This window comes from Camelus dromedarius, chromosome 12, assembly GCF_036321535.1.
Source record: "Camelus dromedarius isolate mCamDro1 chromosome 12, mCamDro1.pat, whole genome shotgun sequence".
In the NCBI taxonomy this organism is placed as follows: Eukaryota; Metazoa; Chordata; class Mammalia; order Artiodactyla; family Camelidae; genus Camelus; species Camelus dromedarius.
Genome location: NC_087447.1, coordinates 49,829,169 through 49,856,761, shown reverse-complemented (window position 1 = coordinate 49,856,761; position 27,593 = coordinate 49,829,169). Strand labels below are relative to the sequence as shown.

General features: G+C 36.7%; 1 protein-coding gene across 1 annotated transcript in view; it reads right to left on the bottom strand.

Annotated features, from left to right (window-relative positions):
- UVRAG (UV radiation resistance associated) overlaps positions 1 to 27,593 on the bottom strand; it is a 254,028-nt gene that overhangs the window by 195,152 nt on the left and 31,283 nt on the right. The window contains exons 3-5 of the mRNA XM_010989776.3: positions 26,353 to 26,387; positions 20,849 to 21,010; positions 13,320 to 13,394 (exon numbers count right to left, since the gene is read on the bottom strand). Coding sequence (XP_010988078.3) covers positions 13,320 to 13,394; positions 20,849 to 21,010; positions 26,353 to 26,387 — 272 coding nt within the window. The remainder of the gene's footprint in view (positions 1 to 13,319; positions 13,395 to 20,848; positions 21,011 to 26,352; positions 26,388 to 27,593) is intronic.

Below are 27,593 nucleotides of genomic sequence, written 5' to 3'. Positions count from 1 at the left end.
TTTATGAGCATTTACAGTATGCCAGGCAGTGTTGTTGTCCACATTAAATTAACATTTAAATGTCAATGCTGAGGACTAACATATCTAACACTAACACAGCTCTGTGAAACAGGTCCTATTATTATCCCAGGTACTATACTTTAAAGGTAAGGAAACTGAGACATGGAGAGGATTAAGTAGAAGAGCCATGCAGTCTGGCCCTGCCATGGCTCATGTTCTTAATGACCACGCTATACTTGATCTCTAAGACCTTTTTCAGTTCTAAAATTCTGGGTCCATGTACTTTTAAGGCAACTGAAGGACATTATTAAACCTTTCTGCTTCAGCCACCACTTAGCAATTAACATTCTTGAAATATGCCAAGAGACTTGCTCTGAATGACATCTAACTTCACCAGATGTGCGATCCCGACAGACTTCAGATGAAGGGTTATAATGGAAAGAAATGGCTCATTTGTATCTGGTTATCTGCGTGAGATACTGCCAAGTGCCAAAGAGCCCAGAGGAGATTTACATGTCACTCAAAACTCCTCTGAAGCCAGGCCTAACAAATCTTTTTCAAGGAAGGGAACAGGCATTAGTCTGGGTGAGTGCCTATTAAACTGCTCAAGGAAACAGATAATTTCACATATCCAATGAGCAGGAGTAATTCCCAACAGATGATCAGGTGTGTTTCTAGATCAGCGGTCAACAAACTTTCTCAGTCAACGATCAGATAGTAAATATTTTAGGCTCTGCAAGCCACATGTCATCTTCATCGCGTATTCCTTTGCTTTTGCCTTCAAATTCTTTATAAATGTAGAAACCACTCTTAGCTCACAGGCCGTATAAAAACATGTGCTGGACTGTAGTTTGCTTATCCCTCTACTAGATAGTTGAGTGAGTCACATTTTAAAACACGTTACTGTACAGTTTGAGAGTTTTCATCTGCTACAACAGTCATAAGAACGCCCTTTATTAAAATTATAAAAGTTATACTAAAATAATCCATCTGACAGGGTTAAATGATTATGAAGCAGACAATATTATACATATATACTTATTCATTTCAGTGTTTACTGAACACCTAATATATACAAGGTGTCAGGCAATTGCTATCATCCTTATAAAAGTATACAACCCAATATACTACAGAGTATACAATCCGGTTAAGTTTCCAAATGAAGTAAAAAATGCAAGGGTGCCATAAGAAAGATCAGAAAGAAAGGTTACAGGAGTTGCAATGCACTGGAGTCCATCTAGTAGAAGCAGGAACATCAAAGGCTGCTGGGGTGGCAATACTTGGGATAAATTAAGAAATACAGAAAGCTGAATGGCAGGGAAGGAAAGTCCCATGCAGACTGAACACCTTTAGCCAAAGCATGACGGTGGGAAAACCATGCTCAGAGAAAATCAGATAGTGGTCCAATTTGTTCAGCTTCAATGATGTCAAAATTATTTGGAAGCCTGGAGGGGGAACTGGTAGGAGATACAGCTCTGTAAGTAGGCTGGGAGGGCCAGAGCACAGAAAACCCTGAATGTCATCCTGCAAAGTGAGATGACCTGCATGCAATATGGACTCATGAAGGATTTCTGACAGCAGAGGACAATGGTCAGAGCTGCATTTAAGGACAGTTACTCTGGTAACGACAAATACGACGAACTAGAGGAAGCAGAATGTCCAGACATCAATTAGGAGGCTATTCCAAAAATCCACACATACTAGGGGTTATGAGAGCTCAAACTCTAAAGAAAAAGAGAGAGAGAGAGAGAGAGAGAGAGAAAAGAAATAAAGATAAAAGCAGAGATATCACCAAAAGTACTACACAACTGACTGAACTTAGGTTGATGGAGAAAAGGAAATCAGGTCAGAGATTTGGACACATCGAGCAGACAAGGAAAAGTCACTCAAAACAACTTCTAAGCAAAGGAATGAAAAAATGAAAGTAGGCTTTAGAAAGATTAATTAGGCAGCAGTGAATAAGACAGAGTGGATACAAAGAGACTGGAGCCGCAGTCCCGCCAGGAAACTACTGCACTAATCCAGCCTGATGGGGGTGCCGCTCTAAGCGTGGGTCGTGGCAATGGATATGGAAAAGCGGCCATGGATATGAGGTATTTCAAAGGAGGGCTCAAAAGTCGAGTGGTTGACTGAATTGAGTGGATAAAAGAAATCAATCAAAACTAACTACAAAACTTGAGACCTGGATAAACGGAAAAATAGTTAATAAAAATGTAAAAAACTGGAAGGGAAAAGCAAGCCTGGAGAGAAAAATGAGAGTTCTATTTAAAGTGTAATAATCTGCAAATGGCAGATGTGTATGCAGAGCAGTCAGAATCCATTTAAAAACACAAGTCAAACTGGAATTTTGGATAAACAAGCTATGCAACTGATAACCAAGTAGCACAGCCCAAGAGAATTTTAAATGATCCATCACTACAGCAGAAGCTTCATTCACTCATTCAACAAATACTTACTGAAATATTACTATAAGCCAGGCACAGTGCTAAGCACTAGGGATTAGTGATAAAGAAAGATGCTGTTCCTGCCCTTACACAGCTTACAGTCTAGTAAGAAAGAAAGATGAGCAAACGGGCAATCAGATGTAACCGGTTAAGGATCAGTGATGAGAAAAATGAAAGATAAGGTGCTGTGGGAGCATATAAGAGAGGAACCAAACTGGACGTAGGGGCTGTAGTACAGAAAACCCTTCTATGGGAGGAGGATCTAAGCCGAAACTGAGATGGATAAATTTTAGCACAGCATGAGAAAGTGTTATGGGTAGGGGGCTTCAAAATCAGGAAATCAGATCACAATAAGACCTTATAAGCCATTAATGACTCTGCAATGATTTGAATAAAGGAGGGATGTGACCAGCATTCTAGAAGGATAAATCTGGCTATATTGTCAAGAAGCAGGAAAGGAGCAGATGTTTAACAGACACCTTAAGTGGTGATTCAAAAAAACAGGGAAGGGTCCAGGATCACTTTCCGCTCTGACCTGAGAAAGTGGATGGATAGCAGTCCCATTCACTGAGGGTTTTTTTGGGGGGAGGGGACTGAGCTCAGTCTGGGACTTGTGGAGTGCATGTGTCTCTGAAACATCCAAGCAACCTGACTCATGTGTAGATATATGGAAGCGCTTACTGGAGGCGAGGACTTGGGAGAGATCTGAGTCATCCAGACACAGCGCGTTACTGTGAGGACAGAAGGCCCAGGTGGAAGCCTGGGGACACAGCTCAAGGGCCCGGTGAACGTTCTCCCTAGTGGGACTGAGAGTAGACTACATGTTACTCTTAAAACTGTAAGTGAGCTTGGCAAATAGTCCTTCTACTGACTTAGGTAGAATAAGAAATTTTAATGGGCAAGGGAAAAAACCAATGGCTCATTCAACTATTTGAGCACATTTTCAGATGCAATGAGTACACTTTTTAAAAATGTAGTATTTATTTGTACAACTCCTCCTAACACAGCTACCTGATGAATCAACAGCCAGCCTGTGTTCCTATGTGTGTATGTTCATTTGGACATTAATACACTTTTAAGTGTCAGCCAGGTTTAAACCGAGGAAAACTGCGCACACATCTCTGTCGAGCACCTTCAACCTCAGACACCCTCTGCCCCTGAGCTCTGACAAAGCCCACGTTATGAGCTGTTGAGGCAGGAAGGCGACACCTCTTCTTCAACACTGAACCTGATCTGAGTATGTCTATTCCTCCAGATGTGGGTTAAGGTTTGAGACAACAGAGGACGTTTTCCCTCCCCTTCAAAACAGAAAGAAGCACTGAAAATAAGAATAATGTTATTAAGCAAAGGTATACAGATCCTAATCAATTCTTTTTTTTAAAAAAATTCAAGTCAACAGGGATGAAGAGATTCCTGTTCACACATCAGCATCTTAAAATACCCTAAAAAAATAATCACAATCGCAGTCACACACTCGAAGCATGAAGTGGACTAAAGGGCATCAATGCGACTCATGACAAGAGGGCTGAAAGTGACCCTGCTGAAGCAGCCATCCTTAAACTGAAGTGTACTTGACAACAGAGGCAGGAATCATGTGATCATTGTAGACTTTATTCACTCTGGGAAATATTTACTAAGCACAGTGTATGCTAAATCCTGGGACTAAAAAAGAGCGTAAGACACGACCTCAGCCCTAAAGGAGCTTACCCCCTAACAGGAAGAAGGATGTAGACACAGTTACTATAAAACTGTGAGAGAAGAGAAGTTCGGGGGGAGAGAAGCCAAGAATGTATCATATTAACTATATTAAAAAAGAGGAGGAGGAGGAAGAGGAGAAGGAGAAGGAGAAGAAGGAAAAGAAAGGATTCCTAGCTTTGCAGAGGAACCGTTTAAACCGAAATTGACTAGCAGAGGGGAAAGGGGAAAAGAGGTCAAGAACGCCCTCATTACAAATCTAAGAAAGAATAGTCAAGACAAGTTTTCAAAATTTTAAACACAACAAAATCTTCAACTCTGAATCCCCTACTAAGGATGAGTCTGGAGCTCTGTTTCTGTTTACTTTCTTAGAATCTAAAACATCTATATGAGGAACCATGCTTGGCTTTGAATTTTCCAGTTTTGAAATCCTAAAAAACTCAAGAATTGTGCTAAGCAGACAAGATCCCCCAAATTCATAACAGGAAACATGGCATTTTCCCAGATTATTCTCTGGCTTCAATGAAGAGAGAGAATGGGGACCACACCGCAGCAGCAGGATTTATAAATATGAATTACAGGATGAGATGATTTTCCAAACATCTGTCAGAAGCTAATTTGATCCAAGAGAAAAGGAAAAAAAAGACTCAGAGGGAAGCCAAATAGAGTGACTAATGTGTGGAACTTGTGTGGACTTTGGTGGGTTGGTGGCCTCAGGGGTATTGCATGCCCACTCTACAATAATAAATACCCACAGTCTGTACAATAATGCACTTTATACCATTCAAAGCACTTCCCCACGTACTCTCTCATTTGATTCTCACAATGCACACAGTGGATATCTCCAGTTAAATGTAAAGAGAGCGACTTGGTACTCTGACATGCGACGTAAAGTAGGAAGAAATGTAGAGATACCACATAGCATGGCGGTTAAAAGAAAGAGCCTTTGAGTAAGTCAGAACTGGTTTCAAATCATGGTTCTGGTACTTACCGGCTAAATAATCTTGGATAAATAGTTTAATGTTTTCTTCTAGGACACCGTACCTATAAAATGAGGATAACAACTCCTGGAGTTGTTACACAGGTTAAATAGTGCAGTATAGTGTCTGTAGCTAGAATAGTGTCTGACATACAGTAGATGCTCAGTAAGTGAAAACTAGCAATGGTAGTTTTCAAAAGCTCCACACCCACCTGGGGTAACACCATTACTAGGATATCACATCAGCTCAAATAATTCAGAAACAAAGTTTTACCCTGGATTTAAACTGAGCTCAGATACCTAGCTGACTTATAACAAAGCAGCAGATGTCTTATAATAAGAAGCAGCCCCTTAAGATCTATCTGTCTAGTCTGTTTCTTGTATTTTGTAACCCGGTTGGGGGGCAGAGGAGAGCTCATCAAGGAAAACTGAATAGAGTATGTATAGGAATGGGCTATTTTTGCAATTTTCCAACTTTTGCTTGATGATGTACAGAGAGACTTGGGTAGAAATGATACCACATCCCTTTCTCTGTTGTGAAAACATAGGCTACTTGACACACTTAATCCCTACTTCTGAATGTTCTGCTTGGCTACTGTGTAGGACGTGCTTTGGAAGCAGGTCAATATCCATTCATTTGACTGGCAAGAGGAAATGGCCATCTTTTAAATTTCTCAGTTCTATAAAGTTGACTAAATGAAAATCTCTTAACTTTTCTAGGTTTCAGCATCTTCATCCGAGGAATGAAAATACTAATACTTGCCCACCTGAGTTGCTATAAGTTAAAGAAGGTATTTTTAACAGCTTTTAATCACAATCACAGTGAGTGAAATTAAAATGATGGAAGAAACCTCAAAAGCAATTAAATGATGAAAATCACCTAGGCATCACTTTTACACAGGTGACGTGGTGTAATGAAGAAAGTGCGTATCTAGAAAAAGAGCGACCTGTTCTGATCCTGGTTCTGCCACTAACTCAGCCTGATATCTTGTCATTCACTTATTCCCTCAAATACTTACTGTATACCTACTAGATCCCTGTTGCTACTACTACGACTAAAACTACTAGTAATAGTTGTTCTGCCTTCCTCAAGGGCTGTTATAAGAATGAAGAGAAATAATTTATAGGCAAATCCTTAAAGGCAAAAGAGCTATGAAAGTATGTAGTGACTTCATTATATTATATATTACATATATATGATATTATAGCTATGTCTAAGTTACTTTTAAAGCATGAAACTGACTTGCCATGTCAAGTTTAAGAGGTCATGAGGCTCCCTGAGTCTCAGTTTCTTTACCCGTGAGCTAAGGGCACTGAGCTGGATAACTCTCATATTCCCTCTAGTGTTAATCAGCTGACTAAGATGTTGTTACTTTTGAAATGAGAAACCAAAAACTAAGAGAGGTTTAGTGATTTGTTCAAGGAACACAGTACCAGAACAAAACTGAGATTAGAATTTAGATTTTCTACTTTTGAAAAGTTATTATGCCTTCAAAAAACAGGAATTTTCATTTGTACAGGCTCTTGAAACAGACCTTGAATTTTGCTGTTGTCCCTAAATCTTCAATCTCAGCTGGACTATGTACTTGAGATGATCAAGTTATGTGACTGCATTTGTGAAATTAATCACCAAATTGCTATTTCAATCTCCTGAGAGTTTCATTATTCCAAAAAGATTTGGTCCTTTTTACTTGGATTTGACGCCTGCTCTAATTTTTTTCCATTATAATGAGAAAGCACCGCCACCTACTGGACTCTGAAGACACTGCTGCTACAGTTTGAGAAAAAGAATTCTCAACCTCTAAAGCTTTTTGCACTTTATCGAAAATGCAATAGTTAGGAGTTATTATGACAGCATGAGTTACATAAAAACAAAACTCCAAAAGTTGGGGCTAGAGGTAAAGCAGAGTAGGAGAGGAAAACACCATCCCCTGAAGATTTTTAATCTCAAGTATCGCTACGGTAGTCCTAAATATAACAAGCATTCACCTTCATTCATTAATAAAATTTTACTGAGCACCTACCACATGCCAGGCACTGTTCAAGGGACACGGCAGTAAGCATCAGAGATGTAATTCCTCTTATCATAGGGTTTAGAGCCTAGTGAGTAGTTGTTTCCATATATTATTGAACTCTACCCATGTGCCAGGCCTGTAATACACATTATCACCTTCAATATTCAAAATAATTTATAATGAGGTAGAAACTGTTATCTACACTTACAGATGAAAAAACAAACTCAGAGATGACTCAATTTGCCCAAAATCTCTCTCACAAGCAAGCAGCAGTTATGCCTGGAATTAAATTCACATAAATCTGACTCCAAAATCCATATTCTTAACCACTGGAGTGTACATTCACCCAAGTAGTTGTCAGCATCCTCTCAAAAAGAACAGTAGTTGCCAAAAAGTAATTCAGGCAAAGATAACCCTACAAGTCTATATAAAAGGCAAGACTCCTGCACTGGGATCTGAAAGGTTTCCAGCTTACTGAATACAGAGCTGGCCCAACAGCCTCTCATTCCCATGTTTCCCCAACTGCCATCCTAGCAGTAAAATTCACTTGGGAAACATCTCTCCAGTCCCCCTAACTTTATTCACCAACCTCTTCCTACAGTTCTCTCCAAATTCTTTAAGGTTCTACTATAATTCACCTGTGTTAAGACCTAAACAACTGATATCAAGAATAATTTTTTAAACTAAACCTATATGTAAACTGGAACTCTTCTGGAATAAACGCTGTTTTATCTCAGCTAAAAGAATAAATGTTTGTGAATCTGCGTCTAATACTTTTAAAGGCCACAATACTTCGTTTAATAATGGGCACATAATATGTACTTGATATTTATTGACAGAAAAAAATCACGAATCACTTTTACAACTAAAGAGAGAAGATTTTTTTACCATCACTGATTCAATTCTTTATTTGTCTGTACTGCAGTTAGATATTTAAGAGTTTTACATTTGTATGCCAAATAAATGAAATTTTACTACACAAAATTAACAAGAACATATCACCCCCCAATAATGCCAGCAGAGGTTACTGAATGAAGGATTCAAACCCACAGTGTATATTTTAGTCAAAGATTTTCAAGTGTAGTAAATAGTTTTCAAATATACTCCTGGTAGTGAGACTGAACTACTAGCCCAATGTAGTAAATAGTTGAGAGATTTACCAGGTTCCTAAAAACAACAGAAATGAGTAAAGCCTTTTTGAGAAGCAGATAAACAAAGAGGCAAAAGTTCTGAGCAAACTGAAGTTCAGCTTTTAGACCCATAGTGGCTGAAGACACTTTAAAGTGGACAGAGGAAGGATTAACAACAACATAATCATCAGAAGGAATAATAAATGTGTTTCTGGTTACAGCTAATGTAGAAAAACAAGAATGCTGAAGAACTGGTCAACCAAAATTTGAGTCACTGTCTAAAACATGCTTCCTTTTTGCTTCACAAGTGTAACCTTTCCTCTTCCATACAGAACACAAATTCTTAAAATACAATCCTGTTCTCAAAGCCTTGTTGCTTCAGCATTTTGCAATCCTTTATGAAATATTTCAATCCCAGATATGCTATCCACGTGCAATGACTGTGATTACAAGTCTATATGGACTGACTTTTACAGCTGCACCATATGTTTCTGTTCACCATTTGTTTTCTTTTGCGCTTTCCTTGTCTGATTCCTGTCAAGTTGACAAAGTTTTCTACTCTGTATATTCTCCTTTTCTTTCTCTGCTAATTAAAAACCTATATTGTTTATAGTGTCTACTAGGCATCTTTAGATTTTTAACATACATATTCTGCAACAGATTTTTCTAAGAAATTCTAAAATTGTTTACTGTCTCCATCGTCCTCCCAACCAAACCGATGACCTCAGTGAATCTTACTCTTTAAACAGCCTCCCCCACTTCATGATTGTTGTCTAGAGCAGCGCTTCTCAAACTCTCTGTGGGGAAGGACCAGCTGCTTTTCCTTCAATTCACTGTGAGCTGATGCTTTTATAAAATACAGAAAAAGCCACAATAATGTCAAATTGCTATAAACGTTTAAAGACATTTACTTTCACTTTTTATACTTGGCTCACCACAGACTGGTGACAGACAGTTCTTAGACTGGCTCTGGTCCACAGGCTATGCTTTGAACAACAGTGGCCATTTGTTTTACCTTAAAACACACAAGCTTACTGTAAATTAGTTTTAGTGTGCATTTCCGTTTCAGTCAGTAGTTAACTAAATTCCCTAACGTTTTAACCATTTGTATGCACCTGGCTGTCCGTTGCTGTTGCAGCCCACATCTTCCCTTTGGGATCACTTCTCTATCTGCACCATTCAGCAGAGATAAAGAACCTGTGGGAAATAAACTCTCAGTCTTTGTGTACTTAAAACTGCCTCTCTTTCACCCTCACTCCTGACTGAAAGTTTACCAGAAATAAAATTATACATGAACAGTTTATAGCACTTTGGAGATATATTTCCTCTGGCATCTACTGTTGCTGTCAGAAGTCTGCTGTCAGTCTAACTCGTGGGTAATATTTCTTCTCTCTGCTAGCTTTTAAGATTTTCCCTTTTTAAATTATCCTTAAAGATCGATGGTTTTTCTAAGGTATCTTTTCCCAGCCTCCTTCTGTAATAGGGAGAGAGTGTTCATCTTGCCCAGAGGAGCCCATCTTTCAGCCAACTAAGCCCAAGGCTTCTGCCCACTTCTCTGTGTTTCTAGTTCATTTCTGTTCCAGATATGTTTATTACCTTGCTTTTTGTTTGTTTTAGCAAGTTATGTCTCTTTAAACTTCACTGATTTTTTATCACTGTTTTTGTTTGGTGCAGCAGGTCTCAAAGTGTACACTTACAATGCCTTCTTGACTGAACACCCTGCTCATGGCTTTCTTAACAAGGAAAAAGAAAAACCCTTTTTAAGGTTCACCTTATATGTCAGGTGTTTATTTGAAAGCTGGAACAGGGGCAAAGATAAGTTCAACTTTAAATTTATAAAACTCATTGAGTGAAGGACTTTAGAATAAAATGCACCACTTATTACAATCACTTATTCAGTAAGCATTTATTGACCATCTGACTTCAAATCCCAGCCCCACTACTGAGTAGTTGTGTAACCCTGGGAAAGTTACTTAACTTCTCTGTGCTGGCTTCCTCTTCTATAAAAGGACAATTGTGAGGTTTAAATGAGGCAAAATATGTAAAGCACTTAGAATAGTGCCTGGCACATAAGTGCTCACTAAACATTGGTTATTATTATTACTGTTGTTAGGGAGAAACACTTACTCTGCGCTCCCATGTTTCCACACAGCAGGAAAACTTTCCAATCCACTTCCCAGAAGAGAAGTTTCTGAAAAGAACATTTCTAGTTTCTCTGTGTCCTTCACTCACTCCTCCCCAGGACGGGCAGATGATTTATCTGACTGCTGAGTTTGGGAGATGAAACTGAGCATGACTGCCTTATTTCTTTCTAGGTTCCCCCCATTCAGGAACAGCCTGTGTAAAGTAAACATAAATTCTGCTTTTGTCTCGGAGGATCAGGCTTTGTCCCTCCAAAGGGAAGATCCCAGTTCTACTTGTTCTGTTATTTGCGGGTGTGGGGATTCAAGCTGGGAGGAAGTACCATATACAAGCTCTTTCAGTTACAGAATTTAAGCCAAACTTGTCAATTCGTTTCATCAATAATAACCAACATTCTGATCTTCATTTATCACCTGTCTTAAATCTAAACGTGTTTCAAAATCAGGAGAAGGAAGGGGCGTTAGTTATTGGCCTACTCAAAACCTCAACTACTATTAGTATCTGGCTATAGGATTCTTAGGGAGATTAAATCAGTAACAGACATAAAACTTTTAAACAGTGTTTGATAGATAGTAATATTCAATAGATATTAGCTATTAGTATTACTACTATGTGCCAGACGGTAAGCTAGTTACCAGCTGCAAGAGGAACTTAACCCCTTCACCGGGTCAGGATGGCTGACCCTGACCCTGGGGGTGCACTAGAAAGAACAGCAGTAGCAGTTCCCACATTCTCTCATTAAATCTAACATTTTTAGTAAGTAAATACCAGGTCTCAGGGACAGTGGTAAGTACTGGGAATTCAAAATTACATATGGAAATCTGTCCTTAAGAAGCTTACAGACTATAAAGAAAGAAAGAGCTAAAAAGTGTTATGTCAAAGGCATATACAGGGTATTGCTGTACTATAAGAACTTAGAAGATAAGGGCTTTAAAATTAAGAAAAAAAGGTTTGTCAGAGCTTGAACTGAGTTCTGATGAAGGCACCTAGAATAGCTTGCATTCTGCCAAATGGAATGGGCATTTTTCAGTCTTCATCTTATTTCACCACATCCTCCCTTTAAAAACCAAAAACCAAACCAAAACAAAAACCTCTTTCTTTGACCTCTGAGATTCTACAAGAGACTTCACTCTCTTTTCCTCATCTCTCTCTCATGATTCCTTGTCAGCCACTTTTTTCCCAATGCCTCCTCCTGTGTTTGGCCTTTAAAAGTTAGGATCCCCAAGGCATGGTTATTAAGCCCCTCTTTCTCACTGCACAGCTTGTCCCTAGTCTGTCTTATCTGAACGCATGACTTTAATGACTAGTTGCTTTGGTCCCACGTTTATATCTCTAACTCACTCTCTTCTCTGAACTCCAGACTCATATAATCCAAATGTCTACTTTAACACCTACACATGGATATCTCAAAGGCATCTCAAAGTCTGTATGATCAATTCTGACTCAATCGCGATCTGCCTCCACCAAAGCTGGTCTTCCTCCAGTGTCCCTTAGTTCTCTCAGTACCTGGCACCTTTATTTATCTGGTTACTTCATCTAAGCAAGAAACCCAAAAGTTGTCCTTAACACCTTCTTTTTTCTTACACCCTAAATTCAAGCCATCACCAGATCCTAATGATTTTTATCTCTGAAAACTTTCCTATCTTCTATTGTACCATAACCCTGTTAAAAGTATCAACCTCTCTTACCTGATATACTTTAAGATCCTTCTTACTGTCTTCCCACATATATTCCTGCCTCTTCTACAATCATAATTTATCAGCAGAGTGAAATTATTAAAATTCAAATCTAATTCTATATCTGCCATGCTAAAAATCCTTCAACACACTCTACTGCTCTTAGGATAAAATCCTTTAAAAGGTTCTGTGTTATGTGGTCCTTGTCTACCTTTCCAGCCTCATCTGGCATCACTCTCCCTTTATCACTCGGACTTTCCTTCAGGCCCCATTTCCCCCGGCATTCCATGGCCCTCAGCATGTTACCCTCCTCTACCTGGGATGCTTTCCCTGTTCAGCCCCCACTGCCTCCACATTGTTCATGTCCATTTATCCTCTGCATTGTAACCTTAAAAGTCAAGTCCCCACAGGCCTTTCTTGAGCCATTAGAGTAGGCAAGGTCCTCATTACATGCTTCTATACCACCATTATTTCATTACCACCATTTGTGTTTATGTAGGTATCTTTAGGTTACTTTATCAGTGTTAGTCTCCTCCACAGACTCCATGACAGCAGGAAAAAAAAAAATCTGTTTGCTCATCGTTGTACCCTTAGCCCTTAGAGCACAGTGGCTGACATACAGCAGGTGCTTCATAAACAGTTGTTGAACGAATGGAGCACCCCGGCAACAGGATTTCAGCGACAAAGAATTATGAAATAACATGATCACGAAGAGGAAATAATGTAGAAAACTGACCCCACTGGTTTGTGGCCAGTCTTACGTGTGACAGAGAACATGAATCACCGGCATGTACCACAGAGAGAAGGTACCTGCTACAGGTGGATTCCCTCCCCACTTTCTAACCACCTTCAAATACACAGACAGCATTGACTGTAATAAAGCCTGACTCAGGCATTCTTAAATGTATCCAAAGTTTTAAAAAATATCTGAAACATTGAATAAAACTGTATTACATTTAATCAAAATTCACCAGTCTTCCTTAACCCCTAAGGAATTATGTAGAAACAGTTAGTTGAGATTTTCTTTTAGGAAAATTAACATAATCTGGATTTAGAAAAGATGCATTGGGGTGGTTACAAAATGAATTTTCACTTTAAAAAGCATTCACCCTAAGCCACACTAAACAACAAATATTATTATAATGATACTTAAAACATGATTCTGTTTACACGGAGCTTTTACCCAGTACGTCAAAGGCACACTTACACTGAACAAAGCATTGTAAAAATCCTCTTACCTTATGTTCAAATGGAGCACCATAATAGCCGTCATTCAGCCCAAAAATTACTTCATTTTGGTTGCGGGCATGAATCTAAGAGAGAAGGAAAACACATTATTAGTTCGTTTTATTCCAATCAAGTTTTAATCTGATCAGAAAATGACAGGACCTACTTCAATGCTGAGAAATAGGTTGGCTATATCTAACAAGCCACCAAAAAATACATCAATTATAAGACCAGGTAACCAATTTAGAGCTTCCTGCTTTAGTCAGAGTCCTCACAAAATCATCATATGTGATCACAGGCACCATCATTCATGCATATTTTCCACAAACACTTCTTGAGGTTGTTACGGAAAACATATTCCTTAAATACAAGGGAGTCAGAGGCATACTACACGTTCTCTGGTCTCAAAAAAACAGAGTCTGGTTATTCTGTTAGAGTGCTTTAAAAATATAAAAGCCCTAGAAAAAAACATGAATGATTAATATTATTTTTTACTTTCAAAAAGACAGTGTAAAGATAATAATACCCAATCCCTAAAGTCTTTAACTGTCTACTAATTATTGTCTGCCTACCACTTTCTTTCAAAGGCAACTGATTTGAGCTTCAGTGAGTGCCACCCCAAATTAAACTTTACCTAAAAGGCAGGAGGATTAAAACTTAAAAAATTCAAGAGCTAAGATTAAAAAATAACTCAAAACAGTACAAAGTCAACAAAAATACACTTAGTTATTTGATCAGAAAGAGTTGTGGCTAAAAAAATTTTTAATTGCTTCTGCAGTGAAGGATTAACATGAGGGATGAAGTGGTGGGAAAGAACATAGATTATCAGAATAGAATATTTCATCTCTTCTTTTTCTGACTAGAGCTAGAAGGGCCAAAGCCGGCAGCAGAAATCTCCAGTGAACACGTATCTGACTTCCATACCTGCTACATCTATTACTAAAGTAAAATTAATCACATGCTCCCTGTTTACCAACATCATTACTTAACTGAATACACCAACACCAAAAGATGAGCCTGCAATAATAAAACTTACAAGGAAAACTATAAGCCAATCTCAAGAAGTATTTCATTTTATGAGAGAAAAGAGAAAGCATTATGTAATCAGTTTCAAGATTAGAAGGAACCCAAAGTTTTACAAACACAAAATATTTTATGCACATATATACTTGGGGGGGGGTTAAAATCATACGCATCAAAATGTTAACAATGGTTGCAGCTGGGCAGAAGGATTACAGATAACTTTTTATTCTCTTCTCTGTGCTTTCCAAACTTTTTTGAACTGTCCACAAAGTACATATATTACTTTTAAAATCAGAAGGAAAAAAATACCATTAAAGAAAGGGGGGTGGGTGCGATTGTGGGCAGGAGTGAATCCAACATGAAGGTAAAGTTTTCAAAGTATAAGCCTCATGAAGATGAGCATTAAATTAATTTGTTGAAAAATAAGAGACAATATGGTTCTTGGACTTGAAAAGATACTGGATTTAAAAAATAAAAAAACCAACCAACCCCAAGTGATCTGGGTTCTAATTCCAACTTCAATTGTTTCATAAGGAACTCTGGCTTATTTATCTTCATAGCTCTAGTGCCTAACACTCTATCCAGCATATATAGTAGTTAATCAGTGTTAATGAGCTATGCTTTAATTCCCTCACTAGCCAAAAGCAGAAAATATTTCTTGCTCTTTCAGTGGTGACATACAGATGAAACAAGAGAACTGGGTATTAAAGCACTTTTGGAAGTTAGACATGAATAATATTGGAGGGGGAAAAAAATCTAATAATGTATCAAGATCAGGTCATTATAAAGTTTGGAAAGATCTCTTTGTTCCTGACTCATAAGGAAAAGAAAAACATGCTTAACAGAACAGCCTGCATGATACTCCACACAGCTATGTAACTTTTCAGAACTGCCCTATTATGCTGATAAGTGTGGACAAATACTATCCTTTAATCATTAATTATAGATTACTGACCCAAAATCATGTCAGAATCTTAATTTAGAGACTACAGGATATAGAGAAAGAGCATTATTAATCCAACCACAACATTTTATTTTGATCCTTTTATGAAAAAAGGAAGTTTTTTTTTAAGATAGCTTATTAGAGTTAGTGAGATGAATATAGTCTGAGCAGTGGAACAAGCAACAGCCTAAATCCTATCACTGTGTGACCTTTAACAAATCACTTAATTCTTCTGAGCTTCTGTTTTCTCACTTCAGTACTGAGGAAAATAACCTCGTTCAAAAGGCCTCAGGTCACTATGTGCATGTTAAAATGATTGTGTGATGGTGAAAAGATACCCAAACACTGAAAGACTATACAATTACTGTTATTAACACAAAGTTCTAACCTCTTAAACTAAGCACAAGAACTTCTGTCACTACAGGTACCCCACATAAGCATTCTCAGCAAATTCTCCAAATTCCCACCTTGAATGGAGCTATTTTCAAACTCTTCTGTCTCTTTGTCATCAAAATCCGAGTTAGAATCAACTTAGTGAATGACTTCTGGGAAAAAGCTCCTCAGTCATTCACTTATCTCTAAAGGCTATTCAGGAAACTGGATTGCAATTGTCATTCTGGCACAAGTATGTGACTTTGGACAAGTTGCATCATCACTCTGAGCCCTACTTTCTTCAACTAAAAATGAATGGATTAGATCATGCTCTGTTATATCATATTTCTCTGCCTATCCCCATCTTTTCTCCTCTGGTAATTCCAACATATCATACAAAATTCACTCAGGACTACAAATCAACAGAACCTAACCAACATTTGTAAAACATTTCATTCAGTAATAGTAGAATACACGTCAGGTGTATGAAACATTAACCAAGACAAGCCATATATTCTGGGCCATAAAATAAATCTCAAAAAAGTTAAAAGGATTTAAAATGAATATAAAGTATTTTCTCTAAACTCAACAGATTTAAAGTAGAACTCAACAAAAAAAAAAAGGATTATCTGAAAACTCCACAAATGTTTGAAAATTAAACAACATACGTCTAAATAACCCTTCGGTCAAGAAGAAATAAAAGAGAAATTAGAAAATATTTCAAATTGAATAAAACTGAAAATGCAATATCAAAACTTCTCTTTTATTTTTAAGATATCTTTCTCTCAACACTTACGAAATTACAAGACTTTTGGGAGCTGTGACCCAGGAACTAGGGAGAAAGACCAAATATATATTTATTATAAATCATAATATTGCAAAACCAAACCCTCGTTCTTTGAAAAGCTGATCAAACTGCTAAATCTCTAGTCAGAGTGATCAAGAGAAAAAGAGAGAAGACAGAAATGACCAATAGCAAGAATGAAATAGAAAAGGATCGTTATATATCTTACATACATTAAAGATTTGAAATTTTAGGTGAAATCAACAAACTCTTTGGAAAACAAATTATCAATGCTCACCTAAGAACACACAGATAACCTGAATAGCCCCATAATACAGTAATTGAAGTCATACTTTTAAACTTTCCCACAAAGAAATCTTAACCCCTTGATGGCTTCACTGAAGAATTCTGTCAAACACCCATGAAATAAATAGTAACAACTCTACACAAATTCCTCCAGAAAATGTAAGAACATTTCCCAACCCATTTTATAAGACCAGCATTACTCTAATATTAAAACAGATAGGAATATTGGAAAAAAAAAAAAAGACCAATAGCCCTCACAGACATAGGTGAAAGAAGTCTTAACAAAATATTAGTAAACTGAAACCGCTACAAATGAAAGGAAACTTCCCCAACCTGATAAAAGTGTCTATAAAATTCATATCTAATGTTATACTTAACAGTGAAAAACTGATTGCTTTACTCCAAGAACAGCAACAAAACAAGGATGCCTACTCTACTCTTCCTATTCAACATTGTACTGAAGTCTCAACCAGTGAAATAAGAAAAAAAAGAAAAAGACACAAACATCAGAAAGGAAGAAATTTACCTCCTTTGTTCACAAACAACATGACTGCCTACAAAGAAATCTACAAAAGGAATCCACACACACACACACAAAAAGTCTAGTGAATCTAACAAGTGAGTTTAGCAAGGTCATAAAATAGAAACTCAATTCAGAAATGTTACTATATACTAGGAACAAAAATTGGAAAGAGAAATATTTTTTAAAAGAGTATCATTTAAATTAGGATCAGCAAACATGGAAACCACAGGTACAAATCTGACATGTGCAAGATCTACATGCTGAAAACTACAAATAATTGATGAGTGAAATCAAAGATTTTCACAAATGGAAAGATATACCATGTCTGTAGATTAAAACATTCAATATTAAGCTGTCAATTCTCCCCCAATTTTCTAAGATTCAACACCTACCAAAATCACAGCAGGATTTTTATAGAAACCAAACTAATTCTAAAGTGTATATGTAAAGGCAAAAGATCTAGAATGACCAGAACAATTTTGAAAAAAGAACAAAGTTAGAGAATTCATCTTACCTGAATTCAAGATAGTACACAACTACAGAAATAAAGATAATGTGGTACTGGCATAAAGACAGACATGTAGATCAATGAAACAAAACAGAGGGTCCAGAAAGAGTAAAACAGAGGGTCCAGAAAGAGATCCATATAAATGATTTTCAACAAAAAGACAGGATAATTCAAAGGAGAAATAGCCTCTACAACAAGGAGTACAAGAAAAAATAAATATTCATCCATCTCCAAGACAATAAAACTTGCTCTTTATATAAAAGCTAATTCAAAATGGATCATAGACAAAAATGACTAAAACCTAAAACTATAAAACTTCTAGAAGAACTTCACAGGAGAATATCTTTGTAATGTTGGGTTAGGCAAGGATGTCTTACACAACACACAAAACGAATGAAACATAAAAGAAAGAAAACTGATACAGTAGGCTTCATCAACATTTAAAAATACTGTTCTCTGAATGACACTTATAAAAACAAAAGACAAGCCAAAGAAGGGCAGAAAATATGTGGAAAATACGTATCTCATAAAGAACTAACTAATATCCAGAATACCTAAGGAAATTCTACAACTTAATAATGAGAATTCAAGCAAATTAAAAAATGGGCAAAAGATCTAAACAAACATTCACAAAGAAAGGAGGAGGGGGATTCATGACAAATAAACATACATATACTTTTTAATGCCCAACATCATTTCATCATTAGGGAAAGTTTAAGTTAAAATCAGGATGAGATACCATTTAAACCCAGTAGAATGGCTAAAATTAAAAGGACTGATAGTAACAAGTGCTTACAAAGATAAGGAACTGTCATACATTGCTCCTGGGAATGCAGAATGGTGGTCACTTCGGAAAAAGTTTCAGTGTTTCTCACTACCATTAGACCCAGAAACTCCATTGCTGGGTATTTACTCAACAGAAATGACAACGTATGTCAACACAAAGACTTATATTTAATACTTACCCATTACTGAATAAGTATTATTCATTGTGGTGATGGTCACTTAATTCACACATTTGTCAAACTCAATGAACTGTATACATTAAAAGGGTGAATTTTACTGTATATAAATTATACCTCAACAAACCTAACTTGTAAAAAAAAAAGTTCATTCAAAAGTCAGCCCTCCTGACTCTATCCAGGCTTGTCTAAATACCTCCTTCATGTAATCCCATCGCTCTCTAGGCAGGTATTCATCAATTATCAGTTTACTGGGTCTAAGACTCTTGTCTTACTCATCTCTGGATCCTCGACACTTAGAACAATGCTGGTAGAAAGCAGAAGACCAATCAATGAACCTAAGTGATTCTGGCTATTATCCTGACACATCTTAGTCTTACTTTCCTCTAAAATTTTGTAATTTTATTATATCGGATTTTCTAGTAGTACGTTACTTGTTACACCTATTTCATAGGGGATTTTCAACTTTCCACAATGATATTTAGTTTCTAATTTTTTTTAAATGTTTTCTCTTTCTTTTGTTTTCTGTTATATGGGCATAACCAATCTCATAAGGAGACACCAGAATGCTAACAGTCTGAAATTAGGGCAAGTTAGACAAAAGCATAGCTGGGTATTTCAAGAAGACAACCACCTAAGGAATGTGTGAATTGAAAAGCATGATGAAGGCTATCTTCTCTGGCCAAAAAAAAAAAAAAAAAGACTCCCCTACAAGCCTATAGCCCTGAAATTCTAACGTTAAGAAGCACCATCCCCCACGAAACGCAGATGATTTAAGAAGAAAAATAAACAAAGTAATTAATATCATCGTCTATCCACAGAGAGCCAACTGCAGCATGTAGGAAGATGGAAAGGTATGTGACTCAGTGAAGAGCTCTCCATGACCAGGCTAAAGGCAACAAGCATCTGGTACTAAAGGAGAGGAGAAAGACCCTAAGCCAAAAGTCATTATTTCATATAAGTGTTTGTTAAACCAGTCCTAAAACACAGGGAACAAATATAAAATTTTAAAAGATTAAGAATTTGTAGCAGGTTAGGATTTAGTTAAGGAAAATATTTATTGCATACATTGTTCTGGTCACTATAATAGACCATAAAATAAAGTATGGTAAGCAAAATAAGGGCAGAGTTTTGGTGTTTTATTTTAATCTGAAAAAAATATGAAAAATTGTTTAAGAGAAATACACCAGAAAGTATATATTGAATAAATATTAATGTCTGTAGCTATGACTAACATTTTAGGGTTACCTTTACCAGTATCCCACAGGTATCACAAAATAGAAATGGTATTTACTCCAAGGTGGGATGGGTGGTTACCAAAGACTACATGTATATACCAGTGAGGTAGAGCACAAAGAGAATGACTTCTTAAGTCAGCCAGTCTTGATTTAAATCCTAGCTCCCCCTAGCAGTGAGATCTTGTTCAGTTTCCTAAATTCTCAGAGGCTCAAATTTTCCCATCAGGAAAATATGGGTAATAACAGCAGCCTTCACAAGGTTGCTATAAACATTAAATGGTAATTACCTATGACTGGGGATGAAAAATAGGTTTCATTTCATATGCAGTTCTGACATACTGCTAGTTGCATCTTGCTACTCTGTGTGAGAAAGGACCGTGGAGCTAGTTCTGAGCTCAGCCAGAAGAGTGCTATGATCAGTTAGCTACATCAGCCATGGTGTGTGAGCAGCAGTATACAAGCCAGCATTTGTCATCCCTGTGCTCAATAAACAGTAGCTCTTCTTATTCTTGGAATAACTCAACTCTACTTCTCATAAGAGAAGTGTTTATTTACATTGTATAAATAAATATTTTTTAAAAAATTTATTATAACTTAATTTGCAGACCCTAGTGGGGAACATCCAATAAGACAGACGCATATTCTTTCTCACCCCCTTCCCCCAAAAAATCCTCTTAAATTAGGAGCTTAAGGGGGTACTTCATAAATTTCTTCAGTTATTTTTTAAACTTGGCAACAACTCAAACTTCTATAATTAAGTTAATAATCATAAAAGGTGTATCATTTATAATAGGGAATGTAGAATCAGAAGAATCAACAAAAAAGGTTGGACAGTTTATATTAGAGATGACAACTATTTGAAACTGCAGTCTAAAAATTACCTGCTGACCCAAATATTTTAACCCATCCAAACAGACTTTCCATTCAATCAACAGCTGATAGATGTCCTCCTTTCCACCCCATATCTTCACTACGAAACAAGACACAGATGTATCGAGACGGTCTGGCATTATTCCAAAGTCAAGACTCCGCCATGTTGGATTCTGTTGATGAAAATGAAAACATGCCTTAGGAAAACTGTAACTTCTTTACAATTATTTCAGTTAGGTTGTAAATCATTTTGTTTTAAAAAACCGAAAGAACTCACAAATATATTAAATTGGAAACTTCGGTGAACCAAGACATTCCACTTAACATGAAGAGAAAGATATTGGTACTTTTTAATTTCTCTATTTATTAGAGTCATTAGAAGGAGCATATATTCTAATCTCTCAATAACATGGCTTCATTTGGTAATTCATTTATTTATTCAACACATAATGCACAATTATTTAGAAGCAAAATATAAACAATGCCCTCAAAGTACCTCCAATTTATTGTTGGATTCAAACCTCTATTTAAATAATTACATTGCTTCCTGAGAAGTCCAGTAACAGAATTATTCAAAAGGTTACACAGTAGCACAGGAGGGAATAATAAATTCTGAAGGAACAGGGGGAGACATTACACAGGCTATAACACTTTACTTTTAAAGGACAAAAAGGATTTCACGAGGTTAAAATAAGAAATTCCAGGCAAAAGGAACATAAACAAGGGCTCAAGGGCATGGAACAGCAAGGTATAGTCAGGGAACTAAGACAACTGCTGGAGTACACAACACAAGAGTGCCAGCACACAAAGCTGGAGAGAGAAACAAAGGATTCCGTGCCAAGGAGTACTTTACTACGGATAAGAGGTGGGGCCATTGAAAGGTTTTAAGGTTAAGATTGAAAGGTTTTTGGGGAGAGGGTATAGCTCAGTGGTAGAACACATGCTCAGCACGCACGAGGTCCTGAGTTCAATCCCCAGTGCCTCCATTAATTAAAAAAAAAGAAACAAACCAAAAAAAAAAGGTCAACTTTAGGCTCAGAAAGAACTTTATTTTTCATTAAGAGTATTATCCAAATAGTTGAAACATTCTCTGAAAAGTAAAAATGTTAAGGGGCTTTAATAATTTCAATAGATATGAACTATAATGCATCAATTTCTTACTTTCATTTATTTCCCTCACATTAAATGTATTTTCATTGCTGAATGTAACCATAATCAATCTCAATAAACTATAATATAAATAATATATAAAATTACAATCAATCTCAATAAATTATCAATTTTCATATTATATAAATCAATAAATCAGAAGAGCCTCATATAAGGGTAACTGTTTTTAGCTTTACAGCATTCTTTTACCTGATCAAAGTAGGAAGGGAACTAAGGCAGTGTTTTTCTTTTAGGGGATATATTGATGTACATATTTTGTGGGTTTGGCTGTGAAGTTTCAGGAGAGGGGACATGACTTCCAGTTTCATGACACTTAAGTCTGATGTATCTTTTTTCACTTGTATGTTGATTGTTTTTCTTGCCTGATTTCCTTCCACTAAAATAAAAGCTCTGATAGACAGGAACAGTGCCTGATTTGTTTGCCGCAAGATCCTCAAAAGCTTGAGAAGTACCTGGTATATGCTCAATAAATATTTGCTGAATGAGTGAATGAATGTCTGATTAACCGATACGGATGTTTGAGGACAATGAAAGATGATCAATAAACAGCATAATGATAACATAGAAAACACATTTGTGCAATCAGTTTTATACTGATTCCAAGCCACACAAGAATTTCAACCTAAAATCAATAGAACTCCATTCTTAAATAACGCCCAGTCTCTATCCTCCCAAAGTTGTTTTAGCAACCCTGCAAAATAAGGGTAGTTTCATTTAAATATGAAGATGAACATTAAGGTCTAGGAATAACTGTGCAGACCTGTACCACAAGAAGTGTTAAAAGCCATTATTCAGGCTGAAGAGAAATGACACCAGACAGAAACTTGGATCTATACAAAGGAATAAAAAGTACTTGGTAAATGGTAAATATTGAGTAAATATAAAAGACTTTTTTTCTTATCTTATTTTCTTTATATCATATATGACTGTTTAAAGCAAAAACTATAACTGCATAGAGGGTTTTATAATACATGTAGAGACCACACATGTGAAAGAAATGGCACAAATGACAGAAGGTGGGTAACTGGAACTACACAGTTACAAGGTTCGTCTGTTTTACATGAAGTAATTAAAGGTACATATAGAAATCCCTAGAGCAATGATTTAAAAATTAATGCAAAGAAGTACAGCTGAAAAGGCAAGCCAAGAATCTGAAATAGAATATTAAAAAATGCATACTGTATGATGATTCCATTTATATGAAGTTCTAAAAGAGGCAAAACTAACCTAGGGTGAAAATGATTTCCTCTTGTAGGGGGAAAGATTCGGCACAAGGGAAATGTCTGGAATGACGGGAAATGTATATATCTTGACAGATGTGTGTGTACTTATCAAAATTCAGCAAACTGTATAGTTAAAATTAATGCATTTTTAGTTTAAAATACACAGAAAGTAGCCTTAGAATTGGTAATCCTTACCACTGTAAAAAGCCAACCTGCACATTAGCGTTCAATACTTATTTACAGGTTTTTTAAAAGTAAAAGTTATATACAGTGAAATGCATTAATTTTTTAATCACTGCTCTAGGGATTACTATATGTACCCTTAATTACTTCATGTCAAACAGACGAACCTTGTAACAGTATAGTTCCAGTTGCCCACCTTCTGTCATTTGTGCCATTTCTTTCACATGTGTGGTCTCTACATGTATTATAAAACCCTCTATGCAGTTATAGTTTTTGCTTTAAACAGTCATATATGATATAAAGAAAATAAGATAAGAAAAAATAATCTTTTGTGTTTACTCAATATTTACTATTTACCAAGTACTTTTTATTCCTTTGTATAGATTCAAGTTTCTGTCTGGTGTCATTTCTCTTCAGCGTGAATAACTCATCTACCAGATGCTCCTAACTTTATGTTACCTGCCAGAATCTCATCCTCATGCTATCCACCCCTTGACTATCATCCGCTATCTCTCCAGGTCATTTCCTCCTCTGCCCTGATCTTCAACTCTCTTACCCTGTGTCTCTGTCATGCTTGCCTAGCAAAATCTCAAACCACTCACCCCAGCTGAGCCATATTAACTTCTTAGCCATTCCTTGAAAACTTCAAGTACACGCCTACCTTTGTACTTTCCTACTTCTTGGCCTGGAACAGTCTTTGCCCACTTAAGAGACATAGCTTGTCCCCTCACTTCTTTCAAGTGTCTGCTCTCTGACTACCATAGGAAAACAGCAATCACCCCTGCCAGATACTCCCTTATTCTGCTTTATTTTACTCTATTATATTTACTGCCATGCAACATATTCCAATTTATCATCAATTCTGACAAGCATTTTTCTTCAATTTTAAGATGGATTCTGACTTCAGAAATAAATGTTAATAAAATCAATAAGGTCCTAAACTCTTTGACCACCAGGTGGCAGTCATCAGGTGTCACTGTCTCTACATCCACATCCTTAAAAACAGCTGTTCTTATTATCAGTTCTCGTAAGTTAGGCACACTATTGGCACTACACGTGCTTAGTCCGTCATTTAAAATATCCTGTCAACCAAACTCCCATCAACAGAAGAATGGATAAATTCTGGTATACTTGCACAATGACACACTATAGAGCAAACTACAAATACAGCCCACAACGTGCATGACTCTTAAAACACGAAGTTGAGACATGGAAGTCAGACACAAAAGAATGCATACTGTATTCTTTCATTTATATAAAGCTCACAAACAGGTAAAATTAATTTATGATGTTAAATGTCAGGAGAGTAACAGTAACTGAAAAGGGTAAGAGGGGACTTCTGGGGCACTGAAAATATTCTATTTCTTGATCTGGACATTGGTTATATGGGTGTATTAAATTTAAGAAATTGAGTTTTGACTATGGAAGAGAGGGTGGAATAAATCAAGAAGACATTCTGCTCTATCTGCTCCCTAAACCATTCCCTCCCAGCTCTCAACTGACTGTAGACCACTTCTGTTTCCAGGTGAGCCAGGATAGGAGGAGAAACTATATTCAGTAGCTACTATATGTCAGACATGGTGCTAGTCATATTATATATCATTTAATGTATGTGGAACAAGACCTTTAATGGTAACCAGCGCTCCGCAAAGATGGGCTCCAGGAACCTGTCTGGTCTAGGATCCAAATCTATTATGGTATTTCAGAGACATTTAGAAGACAGTTTGATGAAGAGGAAAGAGTATTAGAGACTTGAAGACAAAGGTCAGGACTTGGGTTCTGGTCCTGTAGTATGACTCTGTGAAAGTCACTGAGTCCAAATGTCAGCTTCTCAAGATCTACCCCATCTCCCTTACAAGTTGTTCTAAGGATCAAAATGAGATAACATGCAATAGGATTCTGTAAATAAAACACATCACTGATATCCACTTACTCAACTAACAAATATTCACCGAGCATCTACAGTGTTCTAGACTTTAGGGTTTCAGAGGTGAACAAGACTGGCAAGGTTCCTGCTCTCATGGAACTTGTGTTTTGGTAGGCAGGAAACAGATAATAAATCAAGGGACAAGAGTTTTCCAGGAGTGGTAAATGCTCTAAAGAAAATAAAACAAGGTGATGTGAAAAAGAGTGGAAAGGGAACTATTTAGATGGAACAATAATAGAAGGCCTGGCTGAAGTGACATAGCTCAGACCTCAAAGGATTCTTCAGTCAAACGAAGACGTGGGGAAACAAGTGTTGTAGGCACAAATAACAAGACAAGTTTGGCATGTTTGAAGCACTGAAAAAAATGATGTAAGCCTGGAATGAGGTAGGAAAAGTGTTAGGAGATAAAGTTGAAAAACTGGACAGGGGCCAAATCCAGTCCAATGGTCTTGGACTGTTAAAAGGATACTATCATTTCCATAAAGCTCTTCTTTTTATCAACAAGGTTGAATAAAGTGAGACATCTATGTAAATATCTAGTATATACATTATCAAAAGTAGGACGTTTCCAAATTTCTGAGTGATGCTACTGCCAAAAAACAAGTGGAAGGATTCTGTACATGGCCCTAGACATAAAATTCTTGAGAACTATATCTAACAAAGATATCATTTATTATTATATTTGGTAAGTGAAATAGTCAAAAATCTCTGGAGAAAATAGAAGTGACAGAATTACAGAATTTGAGTTGAAAAAACAAGTTTTCAACAGAAAAAAATACCATTTTATTCAGCAAGTATTTATCAAGCACCTATTTTGTGCCAGGCATGCTCTAGGCACTAGGGATACAGCAATGGACAAATCAATGAAGATTTAAGCAATAATTGAGCATAAGATTTAACAGTAGATGTGCCATAATACCAGAATTGAACTTCGATTGATTTTATGTCTTAGCATTTTCTGACACAGGAGTTATAGGCTTAGTCATATGTACCTGTCAGAGAGCAAACTTACCAAGGAATTCTTAATCACTTCACTTCTATAAAATTCTGGAAAAGAAGAAAAAGAACAATAAGTGATAAGAAAATAAGCTAACTCTTAATCCTATACCTTCTTTAACATCTGTTACAGTAAAAAAAACACTTAAAACATTTTCAAGGGATCTATTCTCTCCATATCTTTATCTGCAAAAAGTAAATTAAAATAGAAATAGTGATTAAATAAGTGTTTGAAAGGGAAAAACATTAGTAAAGAAAGGTCAAAACCTTTAATATTTAATTCAGTGATTTTCGCCTTACTGGCTCCTTTTACCCCAGATTCTAATATGAGCCCTTAAAAACTCAAGACTTTCTTCTCCCTTACCTACTGCAATTCTCTACAACAGATTCTATACACTCTGTTTTTCTCCATTGTCTCCAATGATTATCCACTGTAGTACTGTGGAAAGAATACTCATCTAGCCACCAGGTAACCTAGGCACTAGTTTCATCTGTCATTAACATCCTGACTCTCATTCCCTTGGGCTCATTTCTTCATTAGACAACTTAAGAGAATTAGGCTAGTAATCGAAGGTCCTCTGTACGCACCAAAAATGTCATGATTCTACAAACTTTCACATATGTTGTAAATGTTATGAAACCTGAAGATACAATCAAAAGAGAGACTGTGTCAGGTTGTTGTCCCAACAACCCCTGAATATTCCCTCTACCAAAGCCGCTTCTGTGATGCTCTGTCAATGCAGAGCCTAGAAGAACCCTTGTATCCTTATGTTGCTACAGGGTAATATTTCCCAAGGGTGATGCATATCCAACTGGTATAGGAGATGATTTAGGTGATACAAAAACAAACTTTATTTTTTTCTAATATATTGAAATGTATGTCTCACAGACTCAACCCCTAACTGTACGTTTCATAAGAGCAGTAGCCATTTGTTCTGTACAGCTGTGCTGTTTTCTCAGCATGTTAAGCTATTCCTGGCACAGGGTGGCATGCAATAAATTTTTTACTGTATCAACAACTTCACAGATTATGCTTAGACAGGAGTTTAAAATAATGAACTTTTAAAAATATATTAAGTATGTAATAGTATAGATGAAACTCAAGGAGTGTGGAACTTGTCAAAGTAGTCCACAGGACTAAGCTTGGGAATTGTCAAGCAGTAAAGGAAAAGTGGACCTGGATATAAAATTCTTATGGACAAGCTCTTTTGGTTAGAATGTTTCCTGACGAACATACCATCAACATTACCCTATCCT